General features: G+C 38.6%; 1 protein-coding gene across 2 annotated transcripts in view; it reads right to left on the reverse strand.

The window, feature by feature from the left end:
* The window catches only part of TOM1L1 (target of myb1 like 1 membrane trafficking protein), a 74159-nt gene that overhangs the window by 1012 nt on the left and 47627 nt on the right, over positions 1-25520 (reverse strand). For both annotated transcript variants that reach the window (XM_027567589.2, XM_027567590.2), the window contains 7 exons: positions 25141-25201; positions 24623-24740; positions 23650-23746; positions 7235-7286; positions 5206-5308; positions 4658-4739; positions 283-347 (listed from right to left, as the gene is read on the reverse strand). In XM_027567589.2, the coding sequence (XP_027423390.1) occupies positions 284-347; positions 4658-4739; positions 5206-5308; positions 7235-7286; positions 23650-23746; positions 24623-24740; positions 25141-25201 (577 nt within the window). In that variant the 3' untranslated portion in view covers position 283. The remainder of the gene's footprint in view (positions 1-282; positions 348-4657; positions 4740-5205; positions 5309-7234; positions 7287-23649; positions 23747-24622; positions 24741-25140; positions 25202-25520) is intronic.

Genomic DNA, 25520 nt, shown 5'->3' on the forward strand with positions numbered 1-25520 from the left:
CTATACGTAAAAGATAAATGTCTATTTCAGTGCTAAGAAGTTCTACTGATCATTATTTTTGTTAGCATTAATATTTCTATACCATAAACCAACTTCTACATTCCAAAGGTTCATTATTTTTAGCCAACAAGCTCACAAAAATTACAATTTGATTAGGAGAAACTCTGTATTAAGATTTCACTCAAAGTGCCATTATAAAATGTAAATAGTAAAAACAGAAAGTGACAATTACACTGAAATTCTATAGAATGGGGAATGTAAGTTGTATAAGGTGAAGTCTACCTCAACAATCACTATGACTTGGAGCTCCTTTCTGGTGATGAACATCAATTTCTTCATAAACAGCTCTGAAACAAACCATCATGGCAAAAAGGTTACTATAAATCAAAGTACTATTTTGGCTTTTAACTACCAACACCTTAACAAAAATCTGGTGCCATTTTAGGTATTCAGGCTGTATCAGTGAATAAAATCAGATTTCTGCCCTTGAAGCTTACATTATAGCTTTTTTAGAGCCTAATGTAATTCCCATGCATCTTATAAATATGTATCTCATATAACCAATTCATTTTACTTGTGACTTAATGAAAAACGTGGCTCAAATATGGACAGTTTGCTTTCTGCTTTACAAAAAAAAAAACAAATTGTTGTTTTTCCAGATTTCTAAACATTTAAAAGTACTAACATTCTACCTTTTTAACCTACGTTATTACAGTCGAAATTCCTGAGCCCCCTTCACCTTATAATTGTCATCTCTGTACCTCATTAATAGTAATTTTTTATGGCATCATGCAGTTCTTCATATATGTCTTACATAGGCCTGTAGCTAAGAAAACATCTAAAGCTACAAATACAACATTGATACAGTAGAGCAAAGCATGGCTGGGGAAAAAAAAATCTTATAAAAAAAATCATAGCATGATGAAGCTATGTTCACCAATGTCACAAGGCCCCAAGATGGTCCAGAAATTTTAATGTGTTTCTACAAAGTTATTTCAACTTCTTTGACTTCTTAAATCTCCTGTTCCCCTCCTCTTACACCCTTGGTCAGAAACCTCACTAATAGGTAAATTAAATGCCTTGGTATGGAAACTTTCTCATCTCCCTATCACTGAATCTTCAAGTCTCTTTTCATCTATACCACCATCTGCTTCTGTGATCCTACCTACACCTGCCTTCTCAAGCATGTTACTCACTTAGTCCTCCCCTTTTTTGAACCTCTGGCCTCCCTATTATATCCTACCTGTCAGCATTCACAGATGATCCAGCATCTTCCATTTTCTAACACAAGGCAGTACCCAATCTCATATCTACTTGGAGTGATCATCTCAGTAACCTCTAGCTACCAAGCCACTTTCCACCATCCCTTCATATGGAAGTTTGTAGTGTCTTCTATACCGATCATCCCTACTTCTCTCCTGTTAACACACTAAAATCTGGCTTCTGTCCCCATTAATCTAGCAAAATAGCTTTTACACCAAGGATTTCCTTCTACTTAATTCATTAACTAGTTTTCAGTTGTCATGTCTGCTAGTTCATCCCAGTTGTGCACTCCCTTCTTCTGGTTTCCAAATTGCTATTTCCACATCTGCTGATAGTAGGCTCCCTACTGCTCTCTTTGCTCTTGGCTTTGGCTGTTCCATTTCCTTGAATATGTCCAAACTCTCTCTACTTAAGAGTCTTTGTACCCATTGTTCCCTGGGCCTACAATACTGATTCCCAAACTTGTCACCCGACTAATAATTGCAGGTCTCAACCTTAATGTCACTTCCTTAAGCTTTCTCTAGCCCTCATTTAAATTAGTTCTTCCTGTTCTAAGCTTTCAAGTCACCATGTTCTTTCATACCATTAACACAAACTAAATGCATGTTTGATTTCTTTTTCTTTCTTTTTTTTTTTTTTTTTTTGAGTAGGCTCCATGCCCAGCATGGAGCTCAACACTGGGCTTTGAACTAATGACCCTACCCTGAGATCAAGATCTGAACTGAGATCAAGAGTTGGACACTGGGGCACCTGGGTGGCTCAGATGGTTAAGTGTCTGCCTTTGGCTCAGGTCATGATCCCAGAGTCCTGGGATCGAGCCCCGCATCAGCTCCCTGCTCGGCAGGGAGCCTGCTTCTCCCCCTCCCTCTGCTTCTCCCCCTGCTCATGTTCTCTCTCTCTCTCTGTCTTGAATGAATAAATAAGAAAATCTTTAAAAAAAAAAAAGTTGGACACTTAACAGACTGAGCCACCCAGGTTCCCCATGATTTCTTCTAACACACTAGATATAACCTCCATGAGGATGGGGAGGACGTCCTGTCTCTTGTTCAACATTATAAATTAGGCACCAGTCATTGTCCTTGGCATATAATGTTCAAGGATTTGCCAAATGAATCGTGTGTACGTATATGTATACAACTTCATAAATATTGTACTCATCCTACTAGAACAGAAATTCTTAACCTAGGGTTCATGGACATTCAGTGATGTGAAAATTCCAGAACTTTTTCTACAAGACTTTGTGGTTTTCCTTAGGGAGAAGTTCCTAAGGTGAATTTCAAAGGAATGAGAACACCCTACCCCCCTCAGAAAGTAAGAACCACAATGGTAGAGAATTCCAAAGCTCCACCTCTCCAGCTTCTCTCTCTCTCACATCTATTATTTGTTGCACTGTCATATCTACTTACAATTTCCTAATTAATTGGAATATAATAAACTCCTACTTCCTCTTTGGATGCTATTGATTTCTAATTCCTTAAGCCACTAATATATTCAGTGATACTTTATCAAGCAGAATGACCTAGGGAAATTTTGCAATCCTACATTAGGAAAAAGTATTTAATGAACTCCTGTAAGTCTGTTAAAATTCATAAATTATTCCAAACTGGATCACTACATTAGTGGTTTAAAATCAGGGGTCAAAACCTCAAATGCTTATATGTTAAAAAAAAAAAAAAAAGAAAAGATAGCAGGAGGGGAAGAATGAAGGGGGGGAGTCAAAGGGGGAGATGAACCATGAGAGACGATGGACTCTGAAAAACAAACTGAGGGTTCTAGAGGGGAGAGGGTGGGGGGATGGGTTAGCCTGGTGATGGGTATTAAAGAGGGCACGTTCTGCGTGGAGCACTGGGTGTTATGCACAAACAATGAATCATGGAACACTACATCAAAAACTAATGATGGAATGTATGGTGATTAACATAACATTAAAAAAAAAAAAACCCTCAAATGCTTAACACATGCCAGGCCGATCAAATAAATGGACAAAGAGGGCCAGTTGGGGCCTGGTGAACTGCAGAGCATACCTTGTCTTAATGAGGCAGCTACTACTAAGTCCTAACGTAGTGCTAGCATATAAAAATGCAGGCCTGGCATTGCCACAGTATCAAAGGAATTCAGAAGTCCAGATATTTTTTTTTACAATACCCTAGTTTTTAATTTTTGGCAATTTATTTTTAAATGCACGGTTCAAATTCCACATAGGTCAAACAAAACACAGCTGTAAGCAAGATACTGCCTAAAGGCTGCCAGTTTCTCAACAATGGTTTCTATAAAATTGCTTTAATCTTAACTTTTTAACAATTCTGGGGGTAATCGTCAAAGTATATTAAAGCTCTAATTAGCCTACTGTTGCATAAATATATACACTTGACCAATGTGAAATCATAAAATACTCAAAGGACTTCAAGTTAAGAAGACATGTTTACACTAATGCTTTATTAATCCATTTTAAGTTGACATAGAGTGAAGACTAAAAACAAGTGTTTTTTTTGTGATTAGTAGGTAAAGAACAGTTAAAATAATCCATCAATGTGGTATTACTTATGTCACCAATCAGTGAATATAGTGCCCTTCTCAAGCTGGAGAGAACCTGACTTTCTCCCAAGGCATCTGCGTGGAACCCGTTAATGTACATGATGGTTCTGGTTATTTCTTAATGTGCAGCCCCCAGCATTTTTATTTTTTAGTCATAAGGCCGAGCACAATAAGACCATTAAGAGCAACAGCCTCCAGAGTGAAATAAGTCAATCAGAGAAAGACATGTATCATATGACCTCACTGATATGAGGAATTCTTAATCTCAAGAAAAAAACTGAGGGTTGCTGGAGTGGTGGGGGGTGGGAGGGATGGGGTGGCTGGGTGATAGACATTGGGGAGGGTATGTGCTATGGTGAGCGCTGTGAATTGTGCAAGACTGTTGAATCACAGATCTGTACTTCTGGAACAAATAATGCAATATATGTTAAGAAAAAAAAAAGAAGATAGCAGGAGGGGAAGAATGAAGGGGAGTAAGTCGGAGGGGGAGATGAACCATGAGAGACGATGGACTCTGAAAAACAAACTGAGGGTTCTAGAGGGGAGGGGGGTGGGGGGATGGGTTAGCCTGGTGATGGATATTAAAGAGGGCACGTTCTGCGTGGAGCACTGGGTGTTATGCACAAACAATGAATCATGGAACACTACATCAAAAACTAATGATGTAATGTATAGTGATTAACATAACAATAAAAAAATTAAAAAGTGCAACAGCCTCCATAAAACCTGTCATTTTTAATAAGGTCATCAGTTTCTGCCAAGACCTAAACAAAATTAAATGTACAACCAAGCCCTGTTAGCTCTGTTACCAAAGGAAACCAAAACGAAAAGTAAATTAATCATTTTGTAAATGACTTACTCTGTAGCGACAGCAGGAGCTAAGGGATCAAACTCCATTACCTCGTAGTAATTGGGTGGCTGGAGATCATTCTTTGTCATTGCTTTAGGCAAAAAAAAAAAAAAGAGAGAAAGAAAAAAAAACCCAACCAGTAAACACACATTGTGCTTTTCAAGAACACATGCACAATTAATATTCTCTTTATGATTCAGACTTCAAACATAAGACCCTAAGAAACCTTGACAACCAGAAATAAATACAACTGGTATTCTAATGCTACTCCCACATGCAACAAATCTATATATAACAAAAGGACTTCCAAACTTCAGCTAAAGATTCATTTACCTCAGCATTCCAAATACAACGTTCAGCACAACACAAGCATTTTTATAATCTAATGTCGGTCGTAATGGTATCTGCCATGAATTTACTTCATGGAGCTTAAAAAGGGACATGAAGACCTCATTCTTCCTCCCTATATACCTATTTTCAATCAGAAGGAAATCTCTGGCAGACTCCTGTATTCTCACCAGTCTCCTTACTCAATGCAAGTAATAGGTCTCAAGTACCTGGATGATTGCTAGGCAAGGAAGGCAGTCTCTGGCTTGACAGTGTTGCCGGAATGTTCTGCAGACTAACTGGCTGTAGTACTGAATTTGAGTATTCTGGAAACTGAAGAAAGTAGAGAACAGTGTTCAAATAAACATTGTACATTAAGCTTTTCTTTTGTTATTTAGATTCCTAGGCTTCTAAGTGGCACTATTCTAAGAACCATATACTCGCAATTGGACAAGAATTAGAAATTATGAACTATTATTTTTTAGGTAATAACCATTTATAACACTACTTTTCTCTCTGATTCCATGCCCATTGTACCTCATTTCCTATATAAAATGTAAAATTAACATGTTGCTTTAAAAAAACAAAAACAGAAATATATAGCTCAGTCTAGATTCTGTTGTTTCCCAATGACTAAAAAATCACAGCCTCAAAAAGGCAAATAAATCTTTAACCCTACAGAAGGGCATAAGGTGATGGCATCGAATCAGGACTGATAAAGATTAAAGTCTTGGGAATATCTTTCTTCTTGTAAACTTCCTCATTCATTTCACAAATATGTCCTGGGCACCTACTAGATGCCTGGCACTATGAATAAAATAGGCCAAATCCCTGCACACTTGAAGCAATCAACAGATGTATACAGATGTCCGGTAACAAGTACTCTAAAAACAAAACAAAACAACACAACAGGATAACAGGGAGAAGAAAGGCTGGGGTAGATGGGATGGGCTATTGCTGTGATAGTGGTCAGGGAATGCCTCACCATTAGAGACATAGGAGCAAGCCCTGACTAAGGCGGGTGCTGTCACTACCTGAGAGGACACAAGGTCATCTCTGAAGCAGAGGAGACCAGGATGGCTGGAGTACAGTGAGCCAAGGAAGAGAGGTGAGGTTAGAGAGGTAATGGCAGAGGTCAGATCAGCATTTCAGGTGTTTACAGAGTAAAACTGAAGAAAATTATAGGTGGGTTTAGAGCAGTTAGATGATGTAGGACTTTTTTTTTCTTCTTCCAAGACTGCTCTGGTTTGAGAACAGATTGTATGATGGGGATGGGGGTGGACAGGGAGATGAAAGCTCAAGCAGGGTAACCTGAGGAGGCCACTGCAATATCCATCTGGTGGCCTGGACTGGGATACAGAAGTGGAGGTGGTGAGAAGTGGCTAGATAATAGGTATGCTGTGAAGGGAAAAGGTGAAAAGGTAGAGGTCAAGCACTGTTTTCCAAGGTTTTGACTTAAGCAACTGAAAGACTGGAGGGGTCCTTTACTGAGGTGGGGGAAGCCTGCAGGAAGAGCAGGTAGAGAGCCAGGACTGCGAAGAATGCAAAAAGAGATTACTCGGACGGTGAATTTGTGGGTTCTGAGTTTGGGGAAGGGGTCTGGGCTGGAGATACCAATTTTAAGTTGTCAGAGTCTGAATGGTATTTTAAGATACGAGACCAAAAGACCAGAAGAATGAATGTGGAAAGAGAAGTCTGAAGCCTCAGCCTTGGGGTCTGCAACACTAGAAGGCCAGTAGAGGAATGGGGGTCAGCAAAGGAGCTAGAGAAGTGGGATTGAGAAAACAAAAGTGAGTGGTGTCTGAAAGTCACATGTGCGAAAAAGGAGGAAGTGAGTGATTCTGTCACCTGCTGATAAATCAGGTATAAAGAGGACTGAAAATTGCAGTCCTAGATTTGGTGATAATGGAGGTCACTGGAGACCGTGACAAGAGCCAAACCAGCACAGTGGGAGGAATGAGAGCCTGTATGAAGTCCATCAAAAAGGATGGAAGGGAAGACGAGGAGACAGCTCCTATAAATAACACGAAAGGAATTCTGATCCGTAACCATTTTTCTAACAGAAGTAAGATTCAACTTGTCTATTTTGAAAGACTAAAAAGAAGATAAAGAGAGGTCCTAACAAGGGCTGTATCAACACACTATAGGACATGTAACAAAACATTGAACAGAACATGAGATTCAATGACTAGGAATTCCTCCTCAGCCATGATCATCTGCTGACGGGGTGTGCTGCCTGGGAAGGGTTTCATTACTTACACTTTCATATGTAGGACTTGAGGTGATGTTCTGGCTGGTGTTTTGGGCAAACCTAGGAGAGTAAGATAAGAGCATGATTACCCTACAGTGAGAGCACAAATGCAAAAAGATGACTTCCTGCAAACAAAATCTAAAATGTACCTTCAGACTGCAATGGAATATTAACTTTATATAACAACTGCCATCTGGTTTCAGTGCCCACCAGCTTTTGATGCCCAAATACCAAAGAGAATAAAGACAAAACACTATCCCTTGGCAGTGGTAGCCCTGAGATCCTAAAGTATACACAATATACTAGTGAGAACAAGCCGTCAATTTTTCCATCAGAGTAGCTACCACCCTCTCATTTCCTGAAGGATGAGAAGCAATCCAGAGTAGAGGTTAGGAAGGAGGTGGGAAGGGCCCTGGTTTTATATGATAGAACACACACACTTTGCCCTGTCTTTCCTACTGAGGACAACTACAAAACCTGGACAGGACGCATGGAGCAAATATGTGAGGGCTGAAAAGTTAATAGTTACAGGATGGCTGGGAAGATGACTGGAATTTGAGTATCACCAAATCACTGTGAACTTATTTTGGCCCCTCTTGTATACCCGAACCTGAATGCAATGCAGCCTAAAACCCAAGAGTGGGCAGTGAGGACAGAAGGTTCTAGGAGAAGCCCTTTTGTTCTCACTCAAGGAGCAGGAGACGGAAGTCCTAATGCTCTAAAAAGAAGATAGAGGTTTTCCCCTTTTTTCTTTTTCTTTCTGTTCTCTCACCCTCTAAACCTGAAGCAATCCCAAAGTGGCTACAGTGACAGTAGAAGCAACAGAGACCTGTAGAAGTTTATTCATCTGAGGGGACCCTTTCTCTCCAACAAGTATAACTGTGACCCCAGAAGACAGCACAAACTCCGTCTTGTTTTGTTTTGTCTTTTTTGTCCCACCACTTGGTCCCAGACACATGCACAGTCAAGGAAATGCATGGCATATAGTAGGGTAACTGAATCTCCAGCTTTCTGACCGGAGAACCAAAAAGGCAAATCCTAGAAAAGTAAAGCACCAGAGAAATCACAAAGAGGGGAAAATTAAGAAAAACCTTAAAGTTGTTTATGAAATCCTGAGCTCACTCCTTGATCTGTGCCTCTGTGGATCTGATCCTCTGTGGATTTGATTGCCTCTGGGATGCAAAAGATATTGAGAACTAAACACACAACCATCCAGACCTCAGGGTGGCACACACAAGACAGATCAGAATAGCACCACAAAGGCTTCAAAAATGTAACTACTTTGGAACCAGTGACCTCCATATTACCAAATCTAGCACAAAGGTGACAGGCTGAAGCTGAGGTATGAACCTAAGGAGGGTGCCTTTTAAAATCAAAACAGCACCATCCTCGACAGGATTTAAATATAAGCAAGTGTATCCTAACATTAAAAATGCCCAGGATACAATCCAAAATTGCTAGGTATGTGAAGAACTGGAAAAATTTCGACAGGCAAAAGAAAAGGCAATCAACAGAAATCAATATCACGAGGACACAGATGTTAAAATTATCTCAGATTTTAAAGCAGCTATTATAAAAGTGCTTCAATAAGCAACTGTGAACACTCATGGGAAAAAATGGAAAAATAAAAAGTTGTTCCAAAGAAAAATACGATACAAAGAAAAGCCAAATAGTCGAAAATACAATAACTGAACTTATAAAAAAGTTACAGAATGAGCTCCATAGCAAAATGGGGATGACAGAGAAAACAGGCAGCAGAGGAGTCCAAGATGGCAGAGGAGTAGGAGACCTTAGTTTTGTCTGGTCCAAGGAATTCAGCTAGATAACTATTACGTCATTCTGAACACCTGCGAACTCACCTGGAGATCTAAGAAAAAAAAAGCTGCAACTCTACAAATAGAAAAGCGGTCACTTTCTGCAAGGTAGGTGCAGAGAAGTGAATCTGAGGTGATATATCAGAAGATAAACTGTGGGGGGAGAGAGCCTCCGTAAGCCAGCTACCCATAAGTGATAGAGCAGTGGAGTGCAAAATCAGAACTTTTAGAAGTCTGCTCCAGTGAGGGACATCCCAGCCTGAAAGGCACTCAGATGGTGAAATGGGGCAGAATCCTAGGTGGGAGTGGGAGTGTGTGTGTGTGTGTGTGTGTGTGTGTGTGTGTGTGTGTGTGTGTGTGTCTGTGTTTTCTCAGAATCAAGGTGTTAAATGAGAAAAATATGCAGCCAAGAATACTTTAGCCAGCAAGGCTGTCATTCAGAATAGAAGGAGAGATAAAGAGCTTCCAGGACAAACAGAAACTGAAAGAATTTGTGATCACTAAACCAGCCCTGCAAGAAATATTAAAGGAGAGGGGCACCTGGGTGGCGCAGTTGGTTAAGTGTCTGCCTCGTGCTGGGATCGAGTCCCACACTGGGCTCCCTGTTTAGTGGGGAGTCAGCTTCTTCTTCCTCTGCCCCTCCCCTCCTGTGCTCATGCTCGCTCTCTCTCTCTCACATGCTCTCTCAAATAAATAAAATCTTTAAAAAAAAATTTAAAGAAATATTAAAGGCGATCCTTTAAGCAGAGAGAGCCCAAAAGTAACATAGACCAGAGAGAAACAGAGACAATATACAGAAACAGTGACTTTACGGTAATACAATGGCACTAAATTCGTACCTTTCAATAGTTACTCAATGTAAATGGGCTAAATGCCCCAATCAGAAGACACAGGCTATCAGACTGGATAAAAAAGCAAGACCCATCAATATGCTGTCTGCAAGAGACTTATTTTAGACCCAAAGACACCTCCAGATTGAAAGTGAGGGGGTGGAAAACCATTTATCATGCTAATGGACATCAAAAGAAAGCTAGGGTGGCAATCCTTATATCAGACAAATTAGATTTTAAACCATAGACTGTACTAAGAGATAAGGAAGGACACTGTATCATAATTAAAGGGTCTATCCAACAAGAAGATCTAACAATTGTAAATATTTATGCCCTTAACATGGGAGCAGCCAACTATGTAAACTAATTAATAACATAATTAAAGAAACACACTGATAATAATACAATAGTAGGGGACTTTAACACTCCACTCATTGCAATGGACAGATCATCTAAAGACAAGATCAACAAGGGAGCGAGGGCTTTATTTTTTTTTATATTTCTTTATTTTTTACTTATTTTTTATTTAACATATAATGTATTACTTGTTTCAGAGGTAGAAGTCTGTGATTCATCAGTCTTATACCCAGTGCTCATTGCAACACATACCTTTCCCAATGTCCATCACCCATTTACCCCAACCCCCAACCCTCCGTCCCTCCAGCAACCCTTGGTTTGTTTCCTATGATTACGAGTCTCTTATGGTTTCTCTCCCTCTCTGGTTTCATCTTGAAACAAGGGCTTTAAATGACACACTGGATCAAATGGACTTCACGGATATATTCAGAGCATTCCATCCTAAAGCAGGAGGATACACATTCTTCTTGAGTGCACATGGTACATTCTCCAGAACAGATCACATACTAGGGTCAAATATCAAGTCTCAACTGGTACCAAAAGACTGGGATCATTCCCTGCATATTTTTGGACTACAATGCTTTGAAACTGGAACTCAATCACAGGAGGAAATTTGGAAAGAACTCAAATACATGGAGGCTAAAGAGCATCCTACTAAAGAATGAATGGGTCAACCAGGAAATTAAAGAATTAAAAAAATTCAAGGAAACAAATGAAAATGAAAACACAATTGTTTAAAACCTTTGGGATGCAGCAAAGGTACTCCTAAGAAGGACGTATATAGCACTACAAGCCTTTCTTGAGAAACATGAAAGGTCTCAAATACACAACCTAGCTTTACACCTAAAGGAGCTAGAGAAAGAACAGCAAATAAAGCCTAAACCCAGGAGGAGAAGAGAATTAATAAAGATTAGAGCAGAAATCAATGAAATGGAAACCAAAAGAACAGTAGAAAAGGTCAACAAAACTAGGAGCTCGTTCTCTGAATTAAAAAGATTGATAAACTCCTGGCCAGACTCATCAAAAAGAAAAGGACCCAAATGAATAAAATCCTGAATGAAAAAGGAGAGATCATGACCAACACCAAGGAAATACAATTATAAGAATATTTTATGAGCAACTCTATATCAACAAATTAGGCCATCTGGAAGAAATGGATGCATTCTTAGAGACATATAAACTACCAAAATTGAAATAGGAAGAAATAGAAAACCTGAACAGACCCACAACCAGCAGGGAAATTGAAGCAGTGATAAAAAATCTCCCAAGAGCCAAGGGCCTGATGGCTTCCCAGGGGGAATTCTACCAAACATTTAAACAACAATTAGTACCCATTCTTCTGAAGCTGTTCCAAAAAAACAGAAATGGAAGGAAAACGTCCAAACTCTTTTTTATGAGGCCAGCATTACCTTGATCCCAAACCAAAGACCCCATCAAAAAGGAGAATTACAGACCAATATCTCTGATGAACATGGATGCAAAAATTCTCACCAAGATACTGGCCAATAGGATCCAACAGTACATTAAAAGGATTATTCACCACAACCAAGTGGGATTTATTCCTGGGATACAAGGGTGGTTCAACATCTGCAAATCAATGTGAAACACTACATTAATAAAAGAAAGGACAAGAACAATATGATCCTCTCAACAGATGCAGAAAAAGCATTTGACAAACTACAGCATCCTTTCTTGATTAAAACTCCTCACAGTATAGGGATAGAGAGTACATACCTCAATATCATAAAAGCCATAGATGAAAAGCCCACAGAAAATATTCTCAATGGGGAAAAACTGAGAGCTTTCCCCCTAAGGTCAGGAACATGGCACGGATGTCCACTATCATCACTGTTGTTCAACATGATACTGGAAGTCCTAGCCTCAGCAATCAGACCACAAAAAGAAATAAAAAGCATCCAAATCGGCAAAGAGGAAATCAAACTCTCACTCTTTGCAGATGACATGATACTTTATGTGGAAAACCTAAAAAACTCTACCCCAAAATTGCTAGAACAGGAATTCAGAGAAGTGGCAGGGTACAAAATCAATGCACAGAAATCAGTCGCATTCTATACACTAACAATGAGAGGAAGGAGAAGTTAAGGAGTTGATCCCATTTACAACTGCACCAAAAACCATAAGATGCCTAGGAATAAACCTAACCGAAAAGGCAAAGGATCTATACTCAGAACACTCATGAAAGAAATTGAGGAAGACACAAAGAAATGGAAAAACGTTCCATGCTCATGGAGTGGAAAAACAAATATTGTGAAAATGTCTATGCTACCTACAGCAATCTATACATTCAATGCAATACTTATCAAAATACCATCCACTTTTTTCAAAGAAATGGAACAAATAATCCTAAAATTTGTATGGAACCAGAAGAGACCCAGAAGAGCCAGAGGAATATTGAAAAAGAAAAGCAAAGCTGGCGGCATCACAATTCTGGACTTCCAGCTCTATTACAAAGCTGTCATCATCAAGACAGTATGGTACTGGCACAAAAACAGACACATAGATCAATGGAACAGAATAGAGAGCCCAGAAATGGACCCTCAACTCTATGGTCAACTTATCTTTGACAAAGCAGGAAAGAATGTCCAATGGCAAAAAGACAGTCTCTTCAACAAATGGTGTTGGGAAAATTGGACAGCCACATGCAGAAGAATGAAACTGGACCATTTCCTTACACCACACACAAAAATAGACTCCAAATGGTTGAAAGACCTAAACGTGAGACAGGAGTCCATCAAAATCCTAAAGGAGAACACAGGTATCAACCTTTTCGACCTTAGCCGCAGCAACTTCTTCCTAGAAACATCACCAAAGGCACGGGAAGCCAGGGCAAAAATGAACTATTGGAATTTCATCAAGATAAAAAGCTTTTGCACAGCAAAAGAAACAGTCCACAAAACCAAAAGACAACCGACAAAATGGGAGAAAATATTTGCAAATGACATATCAGATAAAGGGCTAGTATCCAAAATCTATAAAGAACTTATCAAACTCAACACCCAAAGAACAAATAATCCAATCAAGAAATGGGCAGAAGACATGAACAGACATTTTTCCAAAGAAGACATCCAAATGGCCAACAGGCACATGAAAAAGTGCTCAACATCGCTCGGCATCAGGGAAATCCAAATCAAAACCTCAATGAGATACCACCTCACACCCGTCAGAATGGCTAAAATTAACAAGTCAGGGAACGACAGATGTTGGCGGGGATGTGGAGAAAGGGGAACCCTCCTACACTGTTGGTGGGAATGCAAGCTAGTGCAACCCCTCTGGAAAACAGTATGGAGGTTCCTCAAACAGTTGAAATTAGAGCTACCGTTCGATCCAGCAATTGCACTACTGGGTATTTACCCCAAAGATACAAATGTAGGGACCCGAAGGGGTACGTGCACCCCAATGTTTATAGCAGCAATGTCCACAATAGCCAAACTGTGGAAAGAGCCAAGATGTCCATCGACAGATGAATGGCTAAAGAAGAAGTGGTATACATACACAATGGAATATTATGCAGCCATCAAAAGGAATGAGATCTTGCCATTTGCAACGACATGGACGGAACTGGAGGGTGTTATGCTGAGTGAAATAAGTCAATCAGAGAAAGACATGTATCATACGACCTCACTGATATGAGGAATTCTTAATCTCAGGAACAAACTGAGGGTTGCTGGAGTGGTCGGGGGTGGGAGGGATGGGGTGGCTGGGTGATAGACATTGGGGAAGATATGTGCTACGGTGAGCGCTGTGAATTGTGTAAGACTGTTGAATCACAGATCTGTAATTCTGAAACAAATAACGCAACATATTTTAAGAAAAAAGAAAAAGAAGAAGATAGCAGGAGAGGAAGAATGAAGGGGAGTAAATCAGAGGGGGAGACGAATCAGGAGAGATGATGGACTCTGAAAAACAAACTGAGGTTTCTAGAGGGGAGGAGGGTAGGGGGATGGGTTAGCCTGGTGATGGGTATTAAAGAGGGCACATTCTGCATGGAGCATTGGGTGTTACGAACAAACAATGAATCATGGAACACTACACCAAAACAAATGATGTAATATATGGTGATTAACATAACAATAAAAATTAAAATAAAAAAAAAAAAGACAGGACCCATCCATATGCTGTCTAGAAGAGAATCATTCTGAACGTAAAGATATAGCCAGACTGAAAGTGAAGGGATGGAGATCCATCTTCCACGCCAACGGACCTCCAAAGAAAGCTGGGGTAGCAATTCTTCTATCAGACAAATTAGATTTTAGCTAAAGACTGTAGTTAGAGACACAAAAGGACACTATATCATTCTTAAAAGGGCCTATCCAACAATAAGATCTAACAATTGTAAATATCTACGCTCCCAACATGGGAGAAGCCAACTACATAAGCCAACTGTTAACCAAAATAAAGAGTCATATTGATAATATACGTTAATCGTAGGAGACCTCAACCCTCCACTCTCAGCAATAGACATCATCTCAGCAGAAAATCAACAAAGAAACAAGAGCTTTGAATGACACACTGGAAGAGATGGACCTCACAGATATATGGAATAGAACATATATCCTAAATTCCACCCTAAAACAACAGAATACCCATTCTTTTCGAGTGCACATGGAACTTTCTCCAGAATAGACAACATACTGGGTCACAAATCAGGTCTCAACTGATACCAAAAGACTGAGATTATGCCCTGCATATTCTCAGACCATAATGCTTTAAAACTGGAACTAAATCACAAGGAAAAATTTGGAAGAAATTCAAACACTTGGAAGCTAATGACCACGCTGCTCAAGAATGTTTGGGTCAACCAGGAAATCAAAGAACTTAAACAATTCATGGAAACCAATGAGAATGAAAACACATCAGTCCAAAACCTATGGGATACTGCAAAGGCGGTCCTAAGGGGTAAATACATAGCCATCCAAGCCTCACTAAAAAAATAGAAAAATTCTGAATTCACCAACTAACTCTACACCTTGAAGAACTAGAGAAAAAGCAATAAATGATGCCTAAAACACGTATTAGAAGAGAAATAATTAATATTAGAGCAGAGATCAATGAATGAGAAACCAGAAACACAGCAGATCAGATCAATGAAACTAGAAGCTGGGTCTTTGAAAGAATTAATAAGATCGATAAACCACTGGCCACACTTATCCAAAAGAAAAGGACCCAATTAATAAAATTATGAATGAAAGGGGAGAGATAACAACACCAAGGATATAGAAACAATTATTAGAAATTATTATCAACAACTATATGCCAATAAATTGAGCAACGTGGATGAAATAGATGCCTTTCTGGAAACCTATAAACTCCCAAGACTGAAACAGGAAGAAATTGACAACCTGAATAGGCCAAAAACCAGTAACGAAATTGAAGCAGTTATCAAAACCTCCCAAAAAGCAAGAGTCCAGGGCCTGACGGAATCCCTGGGGAATTCTACCAAACATTCAAAGAAGAAATAATCCCTATTCTCCTGAAGCTGTTTCAAAAATAGAAACAGAAGGAAAGCTTTCAGACTCATTCTATGAGGCGAGCATTACCTTAATCCCCAAACCAGGCAAAGACCCCATCAAAAAGGAGAATTTCAGACCGATATCCCTGATGAATATGGATTCAAAAATCCTCAACAAAATCCTAGCTAACAGGATCCATATACATTAAAAGGATCATCCACCATGCCCAAGTGGGATTTATCCCCGGGATGCAAGGGTGGGTTCAACATTCGCAAGTCAATCAATGTGATAGAACACATTAATAAGAGGAGAGAGAAGAACCATATGGTCCTCTCAATGAATGCAGAAAAAGCATTTGACAAAATACAGCATCCTTTCCTGATCAGAGTATAGGGACAGAGGGAACATTCCTCAAGTTCATAAAATCCATCTATGAAAGACCCACAGCAAATATCATCCTCAATGGGGAAAAGTTGAGAGCCTTCCCCTTAAGATCAGGAACATGTCAAGGATGCCCACTCTCACCACTATTGTTCAACATAGTACTAGAAGTCCTAGCAACAGCAATCATACAACAAAAAGAAATAAAAGGTATTCAAATTGGCAAAGAAGTCAAACTCTCTCTTTTCGCAGATGACATGATACTTTATGTGGAAAACCCAAGAGACTCTACCCCCAAATTACTAGAACTCATACAGCAATTCATTAATGTGGCAGGATACAAAATCAATGCACAGAAATCAGTTGCTTTCTTATACACTAACAATGCAACTGTAGAAAGAGAAATGATTCCATTTACATAGCACCAAAAACCATAAGATACCTCGGAGTAAACCTAACCAAACAGGTAAAGGATCTATATACTCTAGGAACTACAGAACACTCATGAAAGAAACTGAAGAAGACACAAAAAAATGGAAAAACATTCCATGCTCATGGATCGGAAGAACAAACATTGTTAAAATGTCTATGCTACCCAGAGCCTTCTGGGTAGCCACACCTTCAATGCCATCCTGATCAAAATTCCAGTGACATTTTTCAAAGTGCTGGAACAGACAATCCTAAAATTTGTATGGAATCAGAAAAGACCCTGAATCGCCAAGGAAAGTTGAAAAGAAAAACAAAGTGGAGGGCATCACGTTGCCCGATTTCAAGCTATATTACAAAGCAGTGATCACCAAGACAGCATGGTACTAGCACAAAAACAGACATATAGACCAGTGGAACAGAACAGAGAGCCCAGATATGGACCCTCAACTCTATGGTCAAATAATCTTCGACAAAGCAGGAGAAAATATGCAATGGAAAAAAGACAGTCTCTTCAATAAATGGTGCTGGGAAAATTGGACAGCCACATGCAGAAGAATGAAACTTGACCATTCTCTAACACCATACACAAAGATAAACTCAAAATGGATGAAAGACCTCAACGTGAGACAGGAATCCATCAAAATCCTAGAGGAGAACATAGGCAGTAACCTCTTTGACATCGGCCACAGCAACTGCTTTCAAGATACATCTCCAAAGGCTAGTGAAACAAAAGCAAAAATGAACTTTGGGGACTTCATCAAGATAAAAAGCTTCTGCACAGCAAAGGAAACAGTCAATAAAACAAAGAGGCAACCCACGGAATGGGAGAAGGTATTTGCAATGACACTACAGATAAAGGGCTGGTATCCAAGATCTATAAAGAACTTCTCAAACTCAACACCCAAAAAAATAAATAATCAAATCAAAAAATGGGCAGAAGACATGAACAGACACTTCTCCGAAGAAGACATACAAATGGCTGACACATTAAAAAGTGTTCATCATCATTAGCCATCAGGGAAATTCAAATCAAAACCACATTGAGATACCACCTTACACCAGTTAGAATGGCAAAAATTGACAAGGCAAGAAACAACAAATGTTGGAGAGGTTGTGGAGAAAGGGGAACCCTCTTACACTGTTGGTGGGAATGCAAGTTGGTACAGCCACTTCGGAAAACAGTGTGGAGGTGCCTCAAAAAATTAAAAATAGAGCTACCCTATGACCCAGCAATTGCACTACTGGATATTTACCGCAAAGACACAGATGTAGTGAAAAGAAGGGTCATATGCACCCCAATGTTCATAGCAGCAATGTCCGCAATAGCCCAATTGTGGAAAAAGCTGAGATGCCGTTCAATAGATGAATGGATAAAGAAGATGTGGTCCATATATACAATGGAATATTACTCAGCCATTGGAAAGGATGAATACCCAACTTTTATATCAACATGGATGGGACTGGAGGAGATTATGCTAAGTGAAATAAGTCAAGCAGAGAAAATCAATTATCATATGGTTTCACTTATTTGTGGAACATAAGGAACAGCATGGAGGACATTAGGAGAAGGAAGGGAAAAATGAAGGGGGGGAATCGGAGGGGGAGACGAACCACGAGAGACTATGGACTCTGAGAAACAAACTGAGGGTTTTAGAGGGGAGGGGGTGGGGGGATGGGTTAGCCCGGTGATGGGTATTAAGGAGGGCATGTACTGCATTTAGCACTGGGTGTTATATGAAAACAATGAATCGTGGATCACCACATCAAAAACTAATGATGTATTTTATGGTGACTAACATAACACAGTAAAATTAAAAAAAAAAGGAAACAAAACAGGATCATAAGGGAAGGGAGGGAAAAATAAAACAAGATGAAATCAGAGAGGGAGATAAACCACAAGAGACTGTTAAACATAGAAAATAAACTGAGGGTTGCTGGAGGAGAGGGGGCTGCAGCAGGAGGTAACCAAGTGATGGACATTAAGGAGGGCATGTGATGTAATGAGCACTAGGTATTATATAAGACTGATGAATCACTGAACTCTACCTCTGAAACTAATAATACATGTTAATTAATTGAATCTAAATAAAAGATTTATTTATCTAAAAAAAGAAATAGGTAGCAAACTTGAACTTAAATCAATAGAAATTATCCCATCTTAAGGAAAAAAACAGAAAAAGAGTGAAAAAAGTAATGAACAGAACTCTAGGTATTTACCAATGATACCAGATCTAACATTTGTGTCATCAAGAGTCCCAGAGGGAAAGTAGAACGTGTAGTGTTGAAGAAGTATTTGAACTATAAGGCTGAAAACTTCACACATTTGGTGAAAGACATAAACCCACAGATTCAAGAAATGCAGTGTAGTATGTTGAATGGTGCCTCCATCTGCAAAAGGTATGTCCTTGTCCTAATTCCTGGAACCTGTGAATATGACTTTATTTGGAAATGTGTCTTTTCAGATGTAATTAAGGATCTTGAGATGATGATATCATCCTATATTACTTGAATAAGCCTTAAATCCAATGACAAGTGATCTTAAAGAGAAAAGCAGAGGGAGATTTGAAACACACAGAGAAGGCAACATAAAGGTGAAGGCAGAAAGTGGAGTGATGTGGGCCAAGCCAAGGAAGCCAAAAAAAAAAAAAAAAAAAAAAAAAAAAATGCTACCAGTCACCAGAAGCTGGAAGAGGTGAAGAATGGCTTGTCGCTAAGAGCCCTGCAGGGAGTGTGGCCCAGCTGATTTCAGGTTTCTAGCCTACAGAACTATGAGAAAATTAATTTCTGTGGTTTTTCAACCACCTAGTTTGTGGTGATTTTTTGTGATGGCAGCTATAGGAAACAAATACGTTCAGCAAATCCCTAACAGAATAAACCAAAAGAAATCCATGTCCAGACATATCATAATCAAGTTGTTCAAAATCAGGAAAAAAATTTCTTAAAGCGTAACACAGAGAAAACAACACATTATCTATAGGAGAACAATGATGTGAATGCATACAGACTTCTCATTAGAAACCATGTAGGCCAGAAGAGGGTGGAGGAATGTTTAAAAACTGAAAGAAAAAACCCCACCAACCCAGAATTATATATCCACTGCAAACATCGCTCAGGAACAAGATGAAATAAAGACATTCTCACATGAAATAAAAGGAGATGTTTCACTGTCAACAGACCTGCTCTGAAAGAATGGCTAAAGAAAATTCTTCAGAGAGAAGGAAAATCATACAAGAAAATAAAAGATCAATAGAAATGGCAAATATTGTGTAGACTCTCCTTCTTGAGTTCTTTAAAATATACTTGAGGGCTGCACGCAAATATAACATTGTCTTGGGGTTTTTTTTTCAATGTAGAATATACAGTGACTACAATATAAATGGAGGATCTCTAAATTTTCAACATTTTACTTTAAGTGGTAAAATATTGCCTGTATGTAGACTAAAATATTATGTACATTGCAATCCTTAGAGCAACCAGTCCCCTCCCTCCTCATAATATAAACTACACAAAGTTACAGACAAACTCGTGGTAGATTAGATGCATACTGAAAACATTCAAACACTCCAAAAGACTGCAGGAAGGAGGAAACAGAAAAAAAAATATAAACAAAGAGAACAAGTTATATGTTAAAGCTAAATCCAAACATAATGACATTAAATGTAAATGGTCTAAACATACCAATTAAAGACAGAAATTATGAGAACACATAAAAATGCATGACCCAACTATATGCTATCTACAAAAAATGCACTTCAAATATTTTTATATAGTTAAAAGTAGAAAGATGAAAAACACCACGCAAACACGAATCAAAAGAAAGCTAGAATGGCTATATTAATATCAAAGTAGACATCAGGGCAAAGAAAATCACAAGGGATGAAAAGTGAAAAGGGACTATACATAATGCTTTAAGGGTCAATTCACCAAGAAGACACAACAATACTGAATGAACATGCACTTAATAGCAGAGCTTCAGAATACATGAAACAAACACCACTTTTACACAATCTTTTCTAGAAATAGGACACACTGTATGATTCTGTTTAGATGTCATTCTTGAAAAGACAAACCATAGTGACAGAGAATAGACTGGTGGTTGCTAGGGGGTAAGTCAGGGAGAGGACTATAAAGAAATAACACAAGGGAATTTGGGGGGTGATAAACTATCTTGTACCCTGTGTTGGTGGTTACATAAATCTACAAATATGTTAAAATTCATAGGACTGCACACCAAATAAAAACAATTTTAAAGTAGATGAAATTTCACCTTATGGAAATTTTTAAAATAAAATTAATTAAAGCACAGGAAAAAAGAAAAAAAAGCAGGAACTGAAATCAGACCCACTTGAATTTGAAACCTGTTTCTGCAGTAGTTGGGCAACACCTTTAGGCAGGTTAATCTTCTTCAGCCTTGGTTTCTTCACTTGTGAAGAAATGAGAATGATAGTATATCTACCTCCTAGTCCTATTGGGAGCACTACTAAGAAATTAGTAAACCTTTCTTATTTTCGTTAGCCTGTTGCCTGATAGTAAGTGGACTATAAATATGACCTATTACACTTTATCCCATAATCATTGTTTTTCAAGATTCCTTTCTGTTAGAGTAATTCTATCACTCATTTGTTCCATGATGGTGAACAAACACAGAGGGGTGGAAAATTTTCAAGACTCTAAGATACTTTTGACGGCTGATTTTGCCTTTCATATGTGATCTCTGGCATAATATTTAACCCACAGTACATGCCTTAGGTAACTTTAGTGCTTCACTTCAATCCCTGACACTAAAATACTGGTCTAATTATAGTTTCACTCAGGTATAACTGGAGAATTAGAAAACAGATACAAAAATCTTAGTCTAGAAAACAAAATACTGACATTACACATTATCTTTTATTCCAGTGAATTCTAAGAATTGTAATTATTTTGATATCTGATGTTGGGTATACAATCATTATAGGGTTTCTAATGTATGATCAGCAAAGTACTGCTTTATGATTCTCCTGGGATGCTATTTTTAAAGCTGAGGAGGTCTACTACTGAGTCAGAATTTCTGGGGGCCAGCAATTTTACTTTTTAATAATCCCCCAAGTGACTTTCATGCACACCAACGTATGAGATCCCCGACATTACAGATTAAAATAAGCAGCTATTAGCTAGGATTTGATCTTTTTATAAGCTTTATAGAGACATTTTTTGTAATTGGATTTCATCTATATAATCACTCCTTCTCATTACACAACATGATTTACAGGATAAAAGAAAACAGAATCGGTTACTTTAGATCACATTATTTACTAAGCAACTTCTGCCTACAGCACTGCAACATTACTGGCATGATAGTCAAGACCAGAGGTACTGACCCAACTAGTTGTTCATGACCCAGCCACTGACACTGTTCTTTCCTAACACATGAAGCTTTCCTCAGTTTTCTCTTTCTTCCCAGTTTGATTCTCCTTTCTCATTTCCCTCCCTCTGCCCCCAACTCCTTTTTTACCGTAGAAAAGTAATTCAGTGATTGGGTACATTGGATAAAAACACTGGGCAACTCTAAAAATATGTCTAAATCCACTGATGTAAAAACGTATGTATTTTTATCAAGATATGCCAAGCTATGTTAAGTGAAAAACAAAAGCAAGGTTCAAAAGAGTATGTACAGTCCTCTGTATTTAATAAAGGAGAGAAAAGTCATATTCATTATTTACCTAAAGACACTTTGGAAGGACAAATAAGAAAGTGGCTACCAGGGAAGAGGCAGGATGTGACCTAAGGAGAGGGGGAACTGGAAGCATGGGGGTGGGGTGAGATCAAGCACTGTCCTTATAGATCTTTTAAATTATTTTGATACCTGAATCATGGAAATACACTATTACTTAAAATATTTCCATTTAAAAGGAAAAAAAAAACAGCCTTTGATGTACAGAAAATCCAACTTCTGTGTATTTTTTTGCTGTATCTACTCTATCCTGCTTCTCCTTGACCTTAAGGGAATCGTGCCTTTTTCAGTTTCTTCAGCATCTTTGTGTTGGTTTACGCAGAGGCACATGTTTTTATTATTTCCTTTCTTATGCAAATTTAAGATCGTATACACACATTACTTTGCACACTTCTTCACTTCATAATATATTGGTGATTGTCCCTCACATAATGTATTGGTGATTTGTCCCCTAGCTGTATAGTAATCCATTGTGTAGATATTTAGGCCACAGCTGATGCATACTTGAGTCATTTCCAATTACTAGCCGTGCCCAAATGTTGTCAAGAATAATCTTGTGAACACCTCATTTTGCATGAGTATCAATTCCTAGAAATGAGATGGTGGGTTCAAAGGTAAATGCATTTTAATTGAAATAGATATTGCCACTTGCCCCTCATAAGAATTGCATAATTTTGTGACCGTATCTGTCTTTCCATAGCCAATAAAGTACATTAACAAACATTTAGACTCTTATCAATCTGCGAGGTTAAAAATAAAAAGTCATCGTAGTTTAATTTATATTTCTGTAACTTTAAGTAAGGTTGAGCATCACTGCATCTGTTTATAGGCCGTTTGTATCTCTTTTTTGGTGAACTATCCGTTCGTCTGACCTGCTTCTTCATAGCTGTATGAACCTGGGGCCATTTCTATTCCCTAAATCTCAGCCTTTTCTCCTGTAAAATGGGCATAATGACAACAGCATAGATCTGAGAGTTTTTGCAAAGATTAAATAGAATAAACAAACACAGCTTAGCAAAGTGCCTGGCACATGGCAAATGCTCCATAAACTGGTGTGGCCATTATTTGTTTTAACTCCCTTGTCATTCAATTCCCTTTGTTCTTCCCCTATCTCCTGTTACCACTGAAAAATAACAGAAATAATTTTTGGAAGGCTTATCACCTAGAGTGCTGTATTAGGAGGTACATATAGCATCTCACAGAATCTTTTCAAGAATCCTAGGAAGTATTCTCAGAAGAAAAATGAAGGTTCACACTGGTGAAGTTTCTCATCCAAGGTCATGCAGCTGGTAGAAAGCAGAGCTGAGATTCTAACTCAGGACTGTCTGATTCCTAAGTCTCTGCTTTTTCTCTTATGTCATGCTTTCTTAAGTATGAGGAATCAGAAGGAGATGGTATTACCTCTGGAGTATTACTGGACATACTTACAGGGGTGTTTCTGTATTTTCCAAGGCTAGTAAATCCATCTGTGGACGAAGACTGGGGTTCAAGTTGTTTGTTACAACAGGACTTGGAGAGCTGAAATCTAGAACACAAAATGGACTTGTTTGGTTTTAAAACATTTGTCATTCAGTTGTTCTGTTCGATTTTCCACAATAAAAACAGAAACAAAACAGATATTTCTGCCACCATAAAATGATTTCCTCAAACAGAAATTAAAGGACATTATTAACGGTAACTAGAAAGCAAAACGCTGCCACAAAAAGAGGATGCTGTGAAGGTAACAAATGTTATTATATCGGGTTTTCTGAAATCCCAAACTGATCTAGAATGGGAGGGATTTTATGTGTCTTGTTCTCTCAAGCACAAAAGTAAAAAGCTAGGGCATATATGGAGCTCTACTCTCTCCTGCCCAAGCTCTCAACTTCCTATAATCCTAAGTGAGACACCCCAAAGTAGGAAAGTCTCAAAGGCTGGGTGGCTAAAAGGTGGCAGACAGGTGATTTCAGCTTGGACTTCTATCTCAAAAGCCTTGTTTTTTCCTCCACATTTCACCACCATGTAGATCAGTCCTCCTAATTCCTGACTTTCTCTACCTGCATCAAATATTCCCTTACCTAATGCTGTAGCATAGCAGAGAGACCCAAAGGTCATAATGTGTGGTTCAGAGTGGTTTTAAGTTTGGCCATGACGTTGAGCCACCTCTATAAAAGCAGGCCAGGTGAATTCGATGAGATTCTAAGCCAGGGGGATGGGTTTCAACCCTCCCCTCCCCCCCAAATATATCCCAAATGTTGGGTTTGACCCAACATTTGCCAAGGAATAATTACATCTCCTGATACAGTTCTCTGATATTCAAACAGACTTCAGTCCTTTCCAGGTTGCATTTAATCATGAAACCAAGCAGAACTGTTTCACATCAAGCTCTTCTGCTGGTCTGAAAGGCCCATGTGCTATTTACTTAAGTCTGAAAGCTGAGCATTCATGGTGTTGAGTTCTCCCAGAGAGGCCCTAGGCATTGGAGGACTGAGCCTAAGGTCCAAGAGATCACAGGATGGGGCAGAAGGTTCACTGGTAGTCTGAAAACAAAGCAAACAAAAATACAATTCAGAAAAAATGTTGTCAGATAATTCGTCATGGCTTTCTCCCCAGGGACTATTTTTTTTTTTTTTTTTTTGGAGAAAGGAAAATCCTATTTGGATGCATCTTGAAGAACACTTTATTCAACAGCTAACACTTGTACTAATCACATCTCACCACCTACATGAGTTTCTACATAATCAGACAATATTCTTGTGACCCCTTATTAGTAACTTAATAACACTGAATTGTTATGGCAAACACTCTACACCACCAAAACCACTCCAAATTGTTAATGGATGTCTCTCTGTTTTAAGACTTGTTTTAGGTAAGCCTTATTCCCTACTGTAAAATTTGTAAAACGTTCAATTGTTTTTTATAACATTTTTGTTCACTTACATTGGCATCTTCCCTCTGGTTCCTATTTTGCTCCAAAATCCTTTGTTGGTTCCGAGTGAATCTATTTGAGAGCACAACATAAGTATTTAAAAGAAAATATATATGAAAATGCTATAATCCTTAAAAATTATTAACATGCAAATATTCTGGAAACAAAGACAATCAGCCTCATCCCCACTGACTCCCAATAAAGTACTTTAATAAATTTTTCTTCCAAAAAAATATTTTTTTCCAGTTTATAGGGGTTGTAGTGCCTTTAGAGAAAACTGTGAGAAAATACATATTAAAAACTAGTAATAGGGGTGCCTGGGTGGCTCAGTTGGTTGAGCGTCTGACTCTTGACTTCAGCTTGGGTTGTGATCTCAGGGTCATGATGGCAA

This window comes from Zalophus californianus, chromosome 16, assembly GCF_009762305.2.
Source record: "Zalophus californianus isolate mZalCal1 chromosome 16, mZalCal1.pri.v2, whole genome shotgun sequence".
In the NCBI taxonomy this organism is placed as follows: domain Eukaryota; kingdom Metazoa; phylum Chordata; class Mammalia; order Carnivora; family Otariidae; genus Zalophus; species Zalophus californianus.